The sequence below is a fragment of the Amblyomma americanum genome, chromosome 8, assembly GCF_052857255.1.
Source record: "Amblyomma americanum isolate KBUSLIRL-KWMA chromosome 8, ASM5285725v1, whole genome shotgun sequence".
In the NCBI taxonomy this organism is placed as follows: Eukaryota; Metazoa; Arthropoda; class Arachnida; order Ixodida; family Ixodidae; genus Amblyomma; species Amblyomma americanum.
In genome coordinates, this window is record NC_135504.1 from 28,838,903 (window position 1) to 28,855,482 (window position 16,580).

General features: G+C 46.3%; 1 protein-coding gene across 2 annotated transcripts; it reads right to left on the reverse strand.

The window, feature by feature from the left end:
- Positions 1 to 910: 910 nt before the first annotated feature.
- LOC144101233 (BTB/POZ domain-containing protein 6-B-like) lies at positions 911 to 13,904 on the reverse strand. Of its 2 annotated transcripts, none has more exons than XM_077634310.1 (4): positions 13,590 to 13,904; positions 8,191 to 8,297; positions 3,959 to 4,179; positions 911 to 2,040 (listed from the first exon to the last, which is right to left on the reverse strand). In XM_077634310.1, the coding sequence occupies exons 1-4, from the start codon at positions 13,621 to 13,623 to the stop codon at positions 1,455 to 1,457; spliced, it is 948 nt and encodes a 315-aa protein (XP_077490436.1). In that variant the 5' UTR covers positions 13,624 to 13,904; the 3' UTR covers positions 911 to 1,454. The 2 variants fall into 2 exon arrangements, with proteins under 2 accessions (XP_077490436.1, XP_077490437.1); XM_077634311.1 differs by having other exon boundaries at positions 13,614 to 13,901.
- Between the last annotated feature and the right edge of the window lie 2,676 nt (positions 13,905 to 16,580).

Below are 16,580 nucleotides of genomic sequence, written 5' to 3' on the forward strand. Positions count from 1 at the left end.
GTTCGAGGGACAAAAAAAAGTAGCACCGTTGAGAAGTCGCTGCTAAATTGGGGAAACATGGACTAGACGGTCACTTACAGCTTTCGGGAGCCTATAGTTCGACGGAGTCGAGCAGTGATCGGAGGATAAGGCTTGCGTGTGAAGTACCGACGCATTAGGTTATAGTGCAAGCGTATCCTTGAAGTCGTTGCCTCATTCTGTTACATAAAGAATGGCTGAGGTTTAGCTCCAGTTAAACCTGTAGTGACGCGATAGCTACAGCTGGCCGAGTGGAACTTGCTTAGTCGAATTGCAAAGTCATACTTTCGCCGCTCCGTTTCGCTGGGTGTTCCTTCTTCAACTTCGTCCCAGGACGTGGATTCACTCTCTCCCCCTCTCCATTCCTCCTCCACTCGGCTTCGCCGGTGCGCTGCGCCACCGGCAGCTGCTCCGCACCACGTGACCAGCCACGCAGCCGCCACGCTGAAGGCTCGAAATGCTAGCGTAATGTAGGTGTGCGGCGCGCACACCAGCTGCGCACTCTGACGTCACTCCGCACATGCGCACAGCTGGCGGAGCGGTGGTGCCACGGCTGAGCGCGCAGCTATGCTGACCTCGCGAAGCGACTGACGTAATGTAGCTCTCACTACAAAACCTTATAATAGCCGGCAGCTTCACGCAACACAGAAAATAGATATTTAATAAATTTGTCGCGGGAACAAATAGTCGTTTAATATGATGATAAGCAATGGTTGCTATTGTCTAAAAAGTCTGGCATTGACGTTCCACCAACCCCCTGCGCATGTTTTAGTGTGGCAAAAAAAGAGCTAAATTCTAAAAGCTGAAATATCATTTCTTTTTGTTCACTGCTGTACATCAATTTCCACTTCGTCTCATTTGACGGCTCTCGCCGTACATTCCTATTATTTCACCGCAGACAGTAAAATAAAGCAAGTAAAGTGAAAAACCTGGCATTAAACAAATTTCTAATTTTTTATACTATGCATATACCAATGTCATAAGAAGAAGTAAAGAGTACAAGGTTGATTAAAACCCATCTATGTTCAAAACTTATTTGGGTCGCAAATTGTTTTGAACCGGTTCTTTCCGGGGGTGTCGCCCCGGAGCAAAATCCGTAGCTGAACTCGAAAGGAGTGAACCCGAACCCAACCCGCAAAAACTCTGGTTCGACACCCTGGATGTAACAGCAACAGCAATGCTACATGCACTGGTGGTTTTAAAACTGTCAACGGGCACTGGAGAAGGGCCAAGATTATACGTAATGTCCTTCAAATATGAAAGAGAACAACCGGTTTGCACAAAAACACCATTATTTTGAATATTTCTCTAATTGGATATTGCACGCCAAGAGAAAAACTAGTTAGAAAGAGAAAAAATCCTTGTAACGCATAATTATGCAGTAATTAATTAATGAATCCTCAAACTTAGTTCTTTTTTACTGTAGCTCGTGAATGCTATCTGCGAGGACCGTCCATATCGCAAAACCCAGCTGGCAAAGGAAGGGAACCTCTTTCTAAGATATTGCTTAGTAATGCCCGTGCTTCACGGTCACTCAAGGCGTCCCACTTGTTGGGGCCGGAGATAAACTCCTTGGCCGTGAGTGCCAGGAACCGTAGTTTGGGGAAGAACGGCTGCATAATCTGGCGAAGGGTTCTCCCTTTCGCACCGACCGCTGCCGCGTTGCGAAGCTGTTTAAGGGCCCACGCGTGCACCGCCTTCATCACAGTGGCTTCGGGCACACTGACGACAAAGTCGAGGACATAGTGGGCAGTGGACTCCAAGCAGGACTCGAATTCATTAAACATGAGCACGGAGTTGCTCTCCGCGAGAAGAAGGGTCGTCGTGGGGAGGTCGCTGTCATCCTCGCCCATAGTGAGAACGTAATCCAGGACCGGGCACACGTCCTCCACCGTCATATTTGTCTTGACGTAAGCAGAGCACATCTGGGCAAGCTTCGGCTCGAGGTACTTGATGGCTGCGCTTCGAGTGCACAGGGCCTGATGCACACTGTCCACCTGCAGCTGACCACTGTAGAGGTACCTGCATTGTAGCAAAACGCATAATTACTTAGGGAAACTAAGGACCACTCTATTCAATTTTTCCTATCACAAAAATTTTGTCTTTCCCTGGCCATGTCGAGGCTTCTTTGGTCGGCAGAAAAATACGCCTTCATTGTCGAGAAAGTTTGATTTAAAATTGGAATACATTTTTCTCCCCCGCTACATCCTAACTCGAAGTCTAGAGTCTGACGGAAACCCGTCTGGTCGGGATGGTACATGACGAAAGAAGAAGGCGCCGACCAAAAGAAAAAGATGGGATGACGTTTCGGCTCCCCCACGGGAGCCTTGTTGTGAACAATTGTGAACAAGGCTCCCGTGGGGGAGCCGAAACGTCATCCCATCTTTTTCTTTTGGTTGGCGCCTTCTTTCGTCATACATCCTAACTCGGGGCGTCAATATCGAAAATGACTCCGCGATCACCGTCTGGAAGTGAATGGCGCTGTTGCCTAGCCTCAGGGATCCGCTCTGAATTTCGCACGAGCTCCGATCTTTTTGAGGTTGTGTGAGATCGGAGCTCGTGCGAAAGTCAGAGTGGTATGTTCCGCTCCTGTCAAACTTTCTGCCCTTTGTAAGAAATCCTGTCAAGAAAGCGAAGCCGGACTGCATAATCAACCATGAGAACAAATTCGTAGCCTGTTCTGAAGGAGTCGTTAACAAGATCCCTCTAACATGTGGTGCCAGTTACATAGGCCAAATAGGAAGGTGCCTTAACGAGCGTCTGAAAGAACATCGCAGGAAGTTACATCAATTGGCAATTGAAGGCCATTTAGCCGAACACTGCAGGTCCTGCAAGTGCAGGGCGCTACTGAAGAAATGCTCTGTTATTTACAAGCACAAAGATCAGCTCACCCGCAAAATTGCAGAAGCGCAAGAAATAGCGCGAGCTGAGAAGACTTGCATCAGCGCGGCATCAATCTGCCTAACGAAAAAAGAATTAACCTTCCTTACCAAACGACAGCGCTCTGGAGGTGGCGGACCTAATTGAAGGGCTTTGATTTTGTTGTCCTTTACTCGCCATACGGGGCCCCGAGGCCGTGTCAGCATACTTAGTGTGTTTTTTGCGCTTTTATACCAGGTTCCTTGTTATTCACTTTCATCGAATTTAGCCGTGTTTTTGTTGGCTTTGTAGTTTTGTTTTATGCGTCTTGTTTTACACTGAGTCTTTGCCGTGTTCTGTTGACGTTTCAGGTTTCATTCTCATGGTTTTAGCCCTTTTAGTCCTTCTTTGTCATTTTCCTGGTTTTGTGACGTGGCCTTCCGTCATAATTTTTCTTCGGTGATATGTTCGTGATTAGTTTAGGTTTTAGCTTTTGTCGTCCCGTCTTTCACCTCTTGTTTTTTGCCAGTTAGTCATCTGAGACAGGGATGTTCCACGTGCTGCGGTAGAGCTTAGTGCACTCGTCATGTTGTTTGCCTTGTGCGATATCATGATTTGCCGCTTCGCACATGGCGTCCATGTGCGTCACTGTTTGATTATTGTTCACAGTCTGGGCGTGTTGCTTGGTATAAATTCGGCATATTGGCAGCCAAACATTAACGTTGTAAGTTGGCGCTTGTGCGTGTTTGTGCTCTCCTGCTGTCCTGTCACTTGATCTGCGCCATTATTCCGTTAAGCATGTCTGACCAACTTGCCCAGTCATTTACGCTTCTTGGTTGACTCCTCCTGCATTCAGCGTTGAGTTAAAAAAAAAAAGGCGGGAGCCGGGACGTTTAATCCCATTTAAGTTAGGGAAATCGGCCGCACAGGACAATAGTTCAAAGTTTCTAAAATGCACGGAACGTGTAGATCGAGTTTCCGCGGTAAAAACACGAGTTCACATTCCTCTTTAGTGCACCTTGAACAGCGAAGACTGGCCCGCAAGCACAAGAAGAAGCAGAAGGAGTTGTAGTGAACGTACCGCAGAAGTCCCACAACTCCTTCAGGGTGCAAATCAGTGATGACTACGCGTTCTTCCTTCGCGAAGTTTCCATAAAACATGGCTTTGAAGACGTCGTTCTGCAGCGCTAAGATCACCCGATGCACCTTGAATGACCTCCGCTGGTCGGGGAAAAGGTCACTCTCGACGGCGATCTCCACGTCGGTAAGCTCCTCCGTTTTAAGGAACCTCGTAAGAGAGAACTGTGGTAAAATGACAGAAGTCAGCATTATATTTTAAATCACATCTAAGATTTGTCAACTCTATAGTGGCAGAGGACAGACCAATTTCTGTTCAAAGGCAGCATCAAACGTTACAATAAACCATATAAAATTGTTGTGTACAGGTTACAAAAATTACCTTGTATAAGCTGCATTGTAAACATTAGTATAAAGGCCAAACTGAATTTCACGCTCCTTCTTTGCCCATATTATTATTTTCATGTTCAAATGTTGCGTGTAAGACTCCAAAATTAAATGTTATAATGTTCGAACGTAACCATAAAACAACATTACCGATATTTTCAAATGTTGTGCCCGAGAATTTTTCTTACAGTGTGCAGTAATGTTGTTGTTTTTTTCAAATAGCTCAACTTTGCAGTTGAAAGTTCTCAGATGGTGCCTGCCATAGAATCCATGTTCAACCCAAAAATTTAATAGTAAAATTTTGCGTGTCTTCCTCCCACCACTGTCACTTCGGAACCCTTCGAGGTAGGCTATATAAGCTTGAAGTCATGCTGTCCGTTAGAAGGCAAGTGTAAGGTGTATGCATTGATTCCACTGCATTACAGACTAGTGCGTATAGCCCTGGTTGCCCTTGCGTCTTGTTAATTGTTGACTGAAGTTATGACTGTTCACACTTGGCGGGTCTAATCTTGGAGGGTTATTTGAGCATTTTAGCGATGGTTGCATAAGTGTTGTTTAAATGTTTAATCAAGGTTTTAGTATGGTTATTCCGACGTTTACATTTCGTAAACTATACAAAAGGACGTAAAGAATAATGCATCACCGTTTGGCCACTACAAAAATTAACATCGTTGTGCCGTTAAAATGTTACCTTGGTTGTGAACTCCGACTGGTTTCCTTCACTCCAGTGGTACTATTTATAAAAATTACTGCGCATTACAAGGACGGCCCTTGGTTTTTGGGTAAAACCTCGTTTTTCCCAAATTTTTAGCCCCGAACAGATTTCTTGCGAAAAGGATAAAACAGTATATCTAGCTCAAAATGCACCTACTATCGAGCAGTTTTCCACTGCACTAAGCTGAAGGCGCCACAGAAAAATTAACCGAAAGCTTGTGCTTATTCCAAGGATGTGTTTCAATTTAGCTGATAATTTTAAGTCTATTTTAACTCTTCTTGGTAATCACGTGGTGTGGCTTCATTCGTCGACAAGTTCGAAAAGCAGGTTCGGAAATCAAAAGGGTTTAATACTGGACTGATAGGACCTCTTATCACTATCATTGTATCAAGCACATTACCCAGGCTAACGACGTCATGCTCCAAGGTTGCCATGCGTTCAGTATGGTACATATAACGGGCACAAAAATGGGCTAGCCTCGGGCGGACACGGAAGTGCTGCGATAGAAGACTGATAAATAAACAAATAATAAATCTCTAATCTGATAAATGGCGCTTTAGCGCATCTGCCATTTACATTTTTATTAAAGTAATCAGCAAATAATAGTGCATTTTCTCTCCCGCACAATGATGAGCGCTAATGGCGATTTTTTTGCTGCGTGAAAAAAAAAACTAAGTTGGTGGCTGGTGCTCCATCACGTTACACCCTGGTACAGCTGTGAACCATTTTTCTTTTCTTTAATTGCGTTATTTGCACCATTACATATCTCGGCATTTTTACATGTGACAGCATTGTGATCCAAAGCAATTTGGCCTAGCTAAAAGAAACCTTTTTCTAACGGTGCTCAGACTACAACTTGCACTAGAGAACCTCTCGAAAAATGCATCTAACAAAGGAGGACCTTTCCTGCTCTCATTTGTGACTCGTGACTACACCTGGCTTCACCACTGCGCGTGATAGCCTTAGTTGCTTATGCACCATTAAACTAAACACAACACAACAACAACCACTGCGGGTGCCAAAAAAGATAGCGGCGTATTGAGTGGCATCATTCGAACTCTCCATAGAAAAATAAAAGCAAAGTCGATTTAAAAACAGTCAACGTTTTGGCCACGGGTTTCAAGCATTCCCGAAGTTTGATTATGGAAGATTTCCTGTAACTTGAGCAAACCATAAGTCCGCCTTGTTGCGTTGAAACGCTATGCAGGCTCTCCACTGCATAGCACGATAGTATTTGAGAATAGAGGTTCTCTTTCAGCACATCAATGCGCGCCCCCAAACTGCTCGTTCCACGGTGGAGAAAACTTGGCTGTACAACTGAAAACTTTTGGCTGTAATGTTTTGAAGCACTGGTCCAATAGCAATTTTCTGCCTCTTTCAAACTTCTGTTTTCTACATTATGTAAATTATCATATGTGTGACGAATGCAACGACACACCAGAGGCATTCCAGACAGCAGTATGTCATTAGTTCTGCTCTGCGAGGCAGCAGCGCTTCCACGAGAATTGGCCTTTCAAAACTTCCTAGTAGGCGCGAAGCGTGCGTGCAAAGAAATGAGGACTATATGGAGGAATAAAAATAATAATAATAATTGGTTTTTGGGGAAAGGAAATGGCGCAGTATCTGTCTCATATATCGTTGGACACCTGAACCGCGCCGTAAGGGAAGGGATAGAGGAGGGAGTGAAAGAAGAAAGGAAGAAGGAGGTGCCGTAGTGGAGGGCTCCGGAATAATTTCGACCACCTGGGGATCTTTAACGTGCACTGACATCGCACAGCACACGGGCGCCTTGGCGTTTTTCCTCCATAAAAACGCAGCCGCCGCGGTCGGGTTCGAACCCGGAAACTCCGGATCAGTAGCCGAGCGCCCTAACCACTGAGCCACCGCGGCGGGTTGGAGGAATGAAATAAAAAGCCTCCGAAAGTGAAATGAAAAATGTTCCTTATAAAAACCTCTGAACGCTTCTTGGTAATTACTTTCCGTAATACCTAGCAAATAAAGAAAATTGTGAAGCCAAGTCAGTGCCTTTCAAAAGATCCAGAGGACAAGTTGAAGTTACACTGAATCGACAGATAACCTGTGGTAATGATGGATGTTGTAATGATTGAGTGTTGTAATGATGGAGTAAATGGAGTTTTCTTAAGCTAGAAAAGTCTAAAAAGAAAATGCAGGTATCGCCAACGACGGTCATTTTCGCCAGGAAATTGCGGCCACGTCAAGGCCGTTTTTCGCTGGTCCCCGAGTGTAGGTACGCCGCCCCTAACTTCCAAACAGCTATTACAAAGTCCTTTCCGGTATTGACGTCACCGTTTTGAATACGGTGTCAGGAAAACATTAGGGCTACACTAAAGCACCGCCTCTAAGTCTATGACGCGATAGCGTTAATGGCTGCCTTAAGTCACAGTCACACACAGTCATAGCTCTTCTTTCACATTCACACATTTGTCACTATTATCGCAGCACAGTTTCCACATTCTTGCAGTTGAGCTCTTCCCCACTGCAGCTTACGCACATAATGTTACTCTGATTAGTATCTCACTAGTTAGCACATCTACCAAATGGCAAATAAACAATTCCATTCAATCTTTAGTTCACGCACTGCTATGCTTCGAACTAAGGCAGCGCCACACACGCATCACTCCCGTTTGTACCTCGGCCAATTCAACGTGCCTAAGTCGGTAGTATGCCTGGCTGGAGAGGGTTCGAATCCCGACTAAAATTTAAGGATATGACCTTACACGGTTAAGTTGCTCGACACATGTGCCGGCCTTTAATTCACAAGTCCTTTTGAATTATTTTCATTCCAGGCATCCACGCATGACGTCACAGGTGACACGGGTTTCTCAGCACGACGCCGCCGCCTGGACGACGTCGGGTTTTCCGCTGCACGGGAACTTTAACGCTGTCTTGTTATTCTCGGCCACAAATGCATGTATCACTACTGAACAGGAATCAACACAGGCAGAAAGGGTCATCGCAACGATTTTTAGCTACAACAAAACTGGATTGCGTTGTTCTCGCTAATCTTTTTTGAGCACCGCAAGACTGGGTCTCAAGGAAATGAAGCCTGTTTTATGTATTGTTTCTGAACGCGTTAAAACAAGCAGAATGAAAGGAGTGCACGAGAGACTTACCTCGTGCACACTGTCAGTTTGAGAAGATACTGAAGCGTACGTTTTCTTGGCCTTCATCCGACAGCGCTGGCATGTGTTGCTGTTTCGGCAGTACCCGCAAGTGACAGCTAGAGGAATGGACACAGGAAACACACGGACCACATTTGTCTTGGCCGGAATTAGTAACTACGCAAATTGACATGTTCCTCTATTTATGCAGCCTCAAGGTTCCCGCAGGAACCTAAAGGCAGGTGAAAAAAAATTCCACTAACTGCACGTTACAAAATTATACAAGATTTTAAAAATCGGAACAAATCAATGAAATCGTTCACGCCCATATTATCAACGGCCTTATGAACTCTACGACGAATTAATTTTTGCTATCCCGTAGAAATGAGTGCTCGGCATACTGTGAGATTGATATAAACAAGATAGCACCATTTTTTTCATTATTTGGCCCGTTTTCCCATCTTGCGTAGTTTTCAACAACCAGCGGCCAAAAATTCGCCACCGATGCTGCAAGGATAGTGGCAGTGAATATAATTAATGAGTCAATCGCGGCAGTTCATCGCCGAAAAGTGTTTGTGAAACAAACTACATAGCCTTGCCAATCGTCGACCCGCCATTGATGCCCGTGAATTGCGTCAAACTGCACCCGAGTTGAATGGCATTTTGCGGGCAGTTTCGAAGTTAAAGTATATTCTGCGTCCAAGTTTTCACTGTGCATTGCTTGCTGCTTCCCAGTAATTGCTTTTGCTGATTGTAACTTCTCTAGTTATTTACTACCCCTAGCGTGGTAGGCAACATCAAATGCACAATTCCCACTGATCATTGAAAATCAGCCAAACACTAGACAGCTACTGTGGCAGCGCTGGCGTGTTGAAGTTCTTGTGGAATTCGTCGACCTCTTCGGTCACGGTGTAAAGAAACCTGCCCGCAGCTTTTGTGCCGGTCTCTATTTGTATCCCACTGCGAGAAGCCCCATTGATTTCTGAACAAAGTTATCCATGCGAAATTAATGCAGAAAACTGCATTGCCAGCACGTTCCCTGTAAATGTCCGTATGGCTCCGGAAAGTGTGTATTCCTGTTCGCTGTTTTTGCTTGCAACCGCGCTTTAAGAGGATTATTAGACATCAGTTTTAATTGTGAGGCAACTGAGTAATATTGTATACTGTAAGGTACTGATATAGAAATATTGAAGGTAATGGTCCATTCTTTCGACACGTGGCATAATCTTCTTTCACAATTTGCCGTCGCTCACACCAAGTAGTTAAGACTACCGTAGAAACCAATGGGGCGCATTTCTTACGATAGTAAAAACGTTATTGAGAAAAAAATTCAAGCCTGCCCCGGGAAGATCTGCGGTTATGTTGACTGTTGTAGTGAAACCTTGAGATGCATGCAAAAAATGCGTTCATAAGCTATTTTCCGCTGAAAAAATGCGCTTGCCCGCCGTTTCTGGGTATGAAATGAAGTGAATTATTTGCATAATGAATTTTTTTCTACATAAATGAGACAAGTAGAGTGTACCTGAGGGTTTCAAAGCCATGTACAGTCACAACGTGGGCATGTGAGAATGAGACAGAAATTACATAATTATTCATTCTGGAGAACTGAATTAGTGTTTGCGCTATATAATCTAGTTTGTTACCCGCCGCGGTGGCTCAGTAGTTAGGGCGCTCGACTACTGATCCGGAGTTCCCGGGTTCGAACCCGACCGCGGCGGCTGCATTTTTATGGAGGAAAAACGCTAAGGCGTCCGTGTGCTGTGCGATGTCAGTGCACGTTAAAGATCCCCAGGTGGTCGAAATTATTCCGGAGCCCTCCACTACGGCACCTTTCTTCCTTTATTTTTCACTCCCTCCTTTATCCCTTCCTTTACGGTGATAATAATAATAATAATAATTGGCTTTTGGGGGAAAGGAAATGGCGAAGTATCTGTCTCATATATCGTTGGACACCTGAACCGCGCCGTATTACGGTGCAGTTCCGGTGTCCAACGATATGTGAGACAGATACTGCGCCATTTCCTTTCCCAAAAAAACGATTATTATTATTACAAGAAGCAGAAATACAATTCCTCTAAGTGGACAATAATTGGCGTTCGAAGGGGTTTTGCTTGTAGAAGTTACAGCCTCTACACATGGCACTCTGTATCTCCATCTACCTCCAGTTCCCAGAAGAGTACGCCTCAAGAGTCAGCACGAATGACCAGTGCGAGCTTTGGGCATCCATCTTCTGAGTAACCATGCCACACCGGAGAAGTAAAGGTCTTTTCGTTGCGTGTTCTTTCTGTCGGCTGTCCTGTCATCTCGCGCTGTTTAACAAGAGCCAGTAGCAACTTGCTCAAATCGCAGCTTTAACATAACTTCTACTGTGTATCGTCTCAAGGATGCCTACAATGACACTGTTCGCACTAAACATACATTGCGTGACAAGAAAGCCCGGAAGCATAGCGCTGACTGGCGATGCAAGTTTATTGTAAAAAGCGCGTACTGTATATGCAACTTAATATTAGAACAAAAGAGCGCTTTCCACAGGGTTTTGCGGAAGACAACTGAATATGACCTCGATCAAGTTTAGCCTAAAGGTAGAACTTCTGTTGTAGTCAGAGAGATATAGGGAGGCTTCCCAGATGCTGTCTCTCGCACGCTTTGGAGCTCTTCGCAACTATAGATGCTCTTGAGCATCTAAACACCCTGAATCACCTGACACGCTTAGTAATATGATACGGTTCTGTTGTCACCCTGATAAGTTTTGTAGTAGCGTTGAAGCCCAGTTTGTAGCGATAGCATTACGGTAGCATTTCGAGCCTTCAGCGTGGCGGCGCCGCCACGCTGTCACGTGGTTGGTCACGTGGTGCGGAGCAGCTGCCGGCAGCGCGGCACCGTGGCTGATCACGTGGTTTGGCACCTGGTTGGTCACGTGACCAGCCACGTGGTGCGGAGCAGCTGCTGCTGCCGGCCGCACGCCGGCGAAACCGAGCTGCCACAGCTGTGCGCATGCGCCGTGTCAAGTGGCACGAAGATGAAGAAGGAGCGCGCAGCGAAACGGAGCGGCGAAAAACTGACTTCGTGCTTTCCATTTTAATTGCCTGAGTACAGGTAATTAAATTACCTGAGGTACAGGAATAGTTACCCGATTCTTGGCCGATCCCCCAGTGTGGGTATGTCTTTTGATAGGCTAACAACAAGACTGACTTTGCAATTCAACTGAGCAAGTTTCTTTTGATAGGCTAACAACAACAAGACTGACTTTGCAATTCAACTGAGCAAGTTCTACCCGGCCAGCTGTAGCTATCGCGTCACACCATGTTTAACCACAGCTAAACCACCGCCAATTTTTTTGTATCCCGGAAGACAGGCGCGCATCTGCAAGTCCTTAGGCCGAAATGAATGACTCAATCGATGCGCTTATCGAACTATCGAACAGGGCAGCCATTTGAGCCACACATTGAAACAAGGGAGCTCGACGCCTCTCCGCTATGAAGTCCTTCCCCGATACTGTTCACAATGGTAGCGCGGCCCGAGAGAATGTTGGGCGATTTTGTTTCAACAGATGCAACCCGACGCTGACAAATGCGTTCCTTCTTGTGCCGTTGTCCTGTGTCAGCTTGCAGGACATCGTGATTTCTACTCATGCCGCCTCACTGCTCCGCGATATACTTGCATGTGAAATCAGTGATGGACAACTGTTTCCTGGTTCTTTGCTGCAGCCCTTCGTCCTCTCTCTTCCGCAACGTGTAGAGCGCGCGGCAAATAAATTCTTTCTCAGACCATTGCTCAGATCAAATGCCCACTTAAACCCACCACACTGTCACCTTTAACCTCAGCCCTACTCTGGTTCTTTCTGTTCGGCTTGAGGGGCCTATGTAATCTTCTATATGGATGACTAGAAAGAAAACATGACATGCGAGGGAAATAACTAGAAGAATAAGAATGGAGTGGAGCGGTATGACAGGTTCTCGCAGATCATCAATGACAATTTACCAATATCCCTCAACAGAAAAGTGTACAACAAAAACGTGGAGGCTAACGAAAACGGTTAAGCCTAAATTGAGGACCACGCAGCGATCCATGGAAAGAAAAAGGATACGTGTAACTTTGAGAGACCGGAAGCGGGCAGAGTGGTCGGGTGAGGGAACAAACGCGGGTTAATGACATCCTAGTCGAAATCAAGAGGAAGAAATGGGATGCGAAGCCAAGATAACCGTATTTTGCTTAAGAATAAAGGAGGTAATTTCAAGAAGAATCAAGCACAGCAGGGGGCGATAGAAAGTAAGGTGGGCGGATGAGATTAAGAAGATTGCGGGGATAGGGCGGCCGCAGCCCGTACAGGTCAGGGTTAATTGGAGAGATATGATTAGAAGGTTTAATTTGTCCTGCAATAGGCGTAGTAAGGCTGCTGCTGATGATATGGATGACTGCAGTCCCCATGCAAAAACATGCCCCCGTTAGCAGAACGTTGGTCAGGAAACTGATTTTCCTGCCACCCTTTGTTAAAAATTTGTGCTTTGAAATAAGTGAGATTGTGTGGCAACAAAATGCCCTAGTTAGTCGTGTCACTTCACGGCGCGCCCAAGACCATGGATCGGCAGACTCTAACACATAAGCAGAAAACCTCGGCAAGCGACAACGGTCAGTGTGGTTTGGTTTATGGTATGTAGGGGTTTAACGTCCCTAAGTCTTGGGCTATGAGAGGCGCCGTAGTGAAGGGCTCCGGGAATTTCGACCACCTGGGGTTCTTTGACGTGCACTGACAACGCACAGCACACGGGCCTCTATAATTTCGCCTCCATCGAAATTCGACCGCCGCGGCCGGGATATAACCCGCGGCTTTCGGGCCGGCAGCCGAGCGCCATAACCACTCAGCTACCGCGGCGGCTAGCGCGCTCGGTGTGTCGTGATGTTTGTACCATGACCGAGTGCGGGCACAGCAAATCGATTAATTTACTAATACTGCAACGTTTTCACAGGACGCTAGCAGTTAGGAACATAGCTCTGTCATACACACTGAAATAAAAAATCATACACGAAAACAAGGCCACGACAAGATAACTAACAAAAATCAATTAACAGGCACCTCAGTAAAAGGTATTTCTTTCTGCGTCACAACGCTAACAATGTGTGATAGCGCTAGCCAGTGAGGCCCACTGGAAAGGTAGAGTGTTTAAAAAGACCTATTTGACTGTTTCGTTTCCTTCGTGTATCAAGCGCTCATATAAAATCAATTCCCGATTCATAAAAATCAATTCATATTAACCAACTAGGCCCACCTGTCGCTTTACTTCATTTCATTAGTGGTGTTACTGTGAGGGAATTGTGGTTTCTCGTGGCATAACCAAAATAACAGGCAAGAACGCGCGAAGTATCGTTGTTATAGTGACCATCAATCAGCGTAATAAATGGTGAGTACGTACAGATGCAGGAAACTGAGTACTCACTACAGCTCATTCTTCCCAGGCACCTAACGAAGACACTGAAGCAAAACAGATGCACTGGCTTTCGCGTCGACGCCGGCTAGAACTCCGTCAAAGCGTTGTGCCGCGATTAGGCGGCTACTTTCAAATCTCCGTTCACTTTTCTCGTAGACAGGGAGTCAGCACTGTGGTCAAACAGGATGTGGGCGCAAAGTCACTAGGACTCAGTTCGTTGCCAAAATGGAACAGTCTCGGGAGCGTGAGCACAGGTTCCACGGAGAAGCCGACACGTACTTTAAATGAATGCGCGGAACTCTCCGAGGCTGTCCAGGCCCCGATAACTTACGGGCGATAAGGACCGAAGTTGCAACAGAACCCTAGACTCGCAAGGTCAGTTCCCAGTTGAGCGTCAGTGCCGGCGATGCCGCCACGCTCGAAACAGTGGTGGCGGCATCTGGGAGCGAAAGAGGTAAAGCAACTTAGAGAGGAAGTGACGACGGCTGCAATCTCACGTACTACACCGCGTATTCACATCCTCGCTAACTGTAATGCCAGCTATATTAGTGCCGCTTCCAGATGGCCAACCGTTACTACCTGAGCAAAATATAGGGCGCACTAATCTCGCAACAGTGTCTCTCCTCCGATCACATTATTTAACCCGTACCGTGAAAACCGCTATAATCAGCCTTTGTGAGATGTTTTTTCAGGACAAGGCGCTCAAAAGCGCGAAAAAAATTCAAGTTTAACCCATTTCAATGCTTGTTGAAGCAGTGGGTTCTTAATTTTGTCTCTTGACGTGCAAAAATATCCGGCGTCCCCACGACGGCGACATAACCTCCTACGCAAGGTTTCCCTTCAGACGAAGGGCATGCGCTCAAGCTGTAAATTTTAAGCATTGAGATGAATACGCGCGAAATGCTATTCTAAGAAAAATAGAGTCCAGAACTCTTGGTAATTATCAGCTGAACATAACTTTGAACATCTGGCGCAGTTGCTTCATGGCGTTGCTGGCAGCGTAGATGATAATAATAATAATAATTGGTTTTGGGGGGAAAGGAAATGGCGCAGTATCTGTCTCATATCGTTGGACACCTGAACCGCGCTGTAAGGGAAGGGATAAATGAGGGAGTGAAAGAATAAAGGAAGAAGGAGGTGCCGTAGTGGAGGGCTCCGGAATAATTTCGACCACCTGGGGATCTTTAACGTGCCCTGACATCGCACAGCACACAGGCGCCTTAGCGTTTTTCCTCCATAAAAGCGCAGCCGCCGCGGTCGGGTTCGAACCCGGGAACTCCGGATCAGTAGTCGAGCGCCCTAACCACTGAGCCACCGCGGCGGGGCAGCGTAGATGATACCGGAGAGCTGTTGAAAATGAAGCCGACAAAGTATATAAGACAGCTTTCGCTACAGTAACTAAAAGGCAAAAGCGCGCTTAGAGAACGCGAGGTTTCGGCCGCTTTGCGTTCATTGTGTTTGCGTTTTGTGTTCATAAACACCTGCCCTCAAGAGAACTTGACGTGCGCGTCGATACGACTGTCTGTGCAGCGTAGATTATCAGAAGCCGCGATATCGTCGCACCGTCGCGAACGGCCATCGTTGCCAAGCAACGTAATCACAAGCAGCGAAAGAAGGGGAAATACCGGGACCGTCGACCGCTATCGAAACGGTATAGTCTGTATGCCTGAGCATGCCGCAGATATATGCTCTCCGTTCTTCACGTCGTACGCGGGCCGAGAAACTTGTGTTTGGTTGTTTAGCTATATATGCTGGAATGAAAAAAAAAAACGTTCTGCAAACAGGCAATCGGATTTCGTCAAGCGAACAAGGCTGTGCACCTCTGAGCCGCATCTCAAATGCTACAGTGAGGAATAAGACCATACGCATGTCCAACATTGTCAGACAAGAATTTTTAAAATTCAAATATTGTAAGATAACTTTTCTTCTGAAGTGTTTCCCTCGATCGCATCGAACAGTTAAGACTGCCATAGAAAACCAGTAGGAAACTCTTTTGATGAGTAAAAACGTTAATAGAAAAAAATGCAAGATTGTCGTCGGGTGATCTGCGGATATAGTTATAAAGAAATCTTAAAATAGATGAAAAAATTGCGCGCATAAAGTTTCCCCCTCAAAAATGCTTTTGTCCAGAATTACTGGGTACGACTAAAGCCTTCGCCGGCGAAGAATATTCTGGGCTCGAATACAGCCGCCTGGTTCGTCTGGCTCATGAAAGCAAGTTTCGACATTTGGCATGCAATTTTTCTGGAAAATAAAGAATGAATGAATGACTGCTATTGTAGGTCGATCCCGAAACTCGCTGGCAAAAAAAAGTTGACTCCGAATATAACCGACGCTCCCGCTGTTCTAGCTAACCAGATTTTGAATATGTACGTCCAAAAGCACTCTGTTTCCCGCGGTATGGCATCGCGGCACGCGCATATAGCTGAAAGCAACAGACGCGCAACGACGCAGTCGCAAGGCCGACGGAGATTAAGGGCAATCAGGCGGCGCAACTTCCCGTCTTGCATACTTCCGTGCATCCTGGCAGACAAGCATGTGGCAAGCCGAACTGCCGTCGGCCGCATAGTTTCGGATTCCCGCGGGACGCGCTATCGGAGATTGCCGGGACTCTGCTCTGTTGCTGTCTACCACTCGACCAGGAAATAGACTGTCAGCGCGATAGAACCGAGTCAACTGCGTGCATTCCCAATTTCCAGTAGCGAAGTCAGTCGGCACAAGTTTTTTTTCTTTAACGCGTGAAGCTCCGTGCGTCTTGCACGGAACGGGCACTGGCACGGGGCACGTACTATCCGCGCTGCACCCAAACTACTCACACTCAGGAGCAAGGGCCCAGTTCTAGATATTCACATTCGCCTGTCGGTGACATGTTGCCTCCCCGATTGGCTCTCAGAAGTGTCAGTCGCCGTGTGTCACTCGCCGTCACTTACAGGCGCACTTTTTGCGCTGTCAAAATGACATGACATTGAAAATATT

What these genes read in the sequence shown, in the direction of transcription:
- LOC144101233 (XM_077634310.1), bottom strand. Translation starts at nt 13,623, where the DNA reads ATGAGCTGTAGTGAGTACTCAGTTTCCTGCATCT. An exon ending in GTACTCAGTTTCCTGCATCT is followed by an intron (nt 8,298 to 13,589) that starts GTACGTACTCAC and finishes CCATTCCTCTAG; the next exon opens with CTGTCACTTGCGGGTACTGC. An exon ending in AAACTGACAGTGTGCACGAG is followed by an intron (nt 4,180 to 8,190) that starts GTAAGTCTCTCG and finishes ATTTTACCACAG; the next exon opens with TTCTCTCTTACGAGGTTCCT.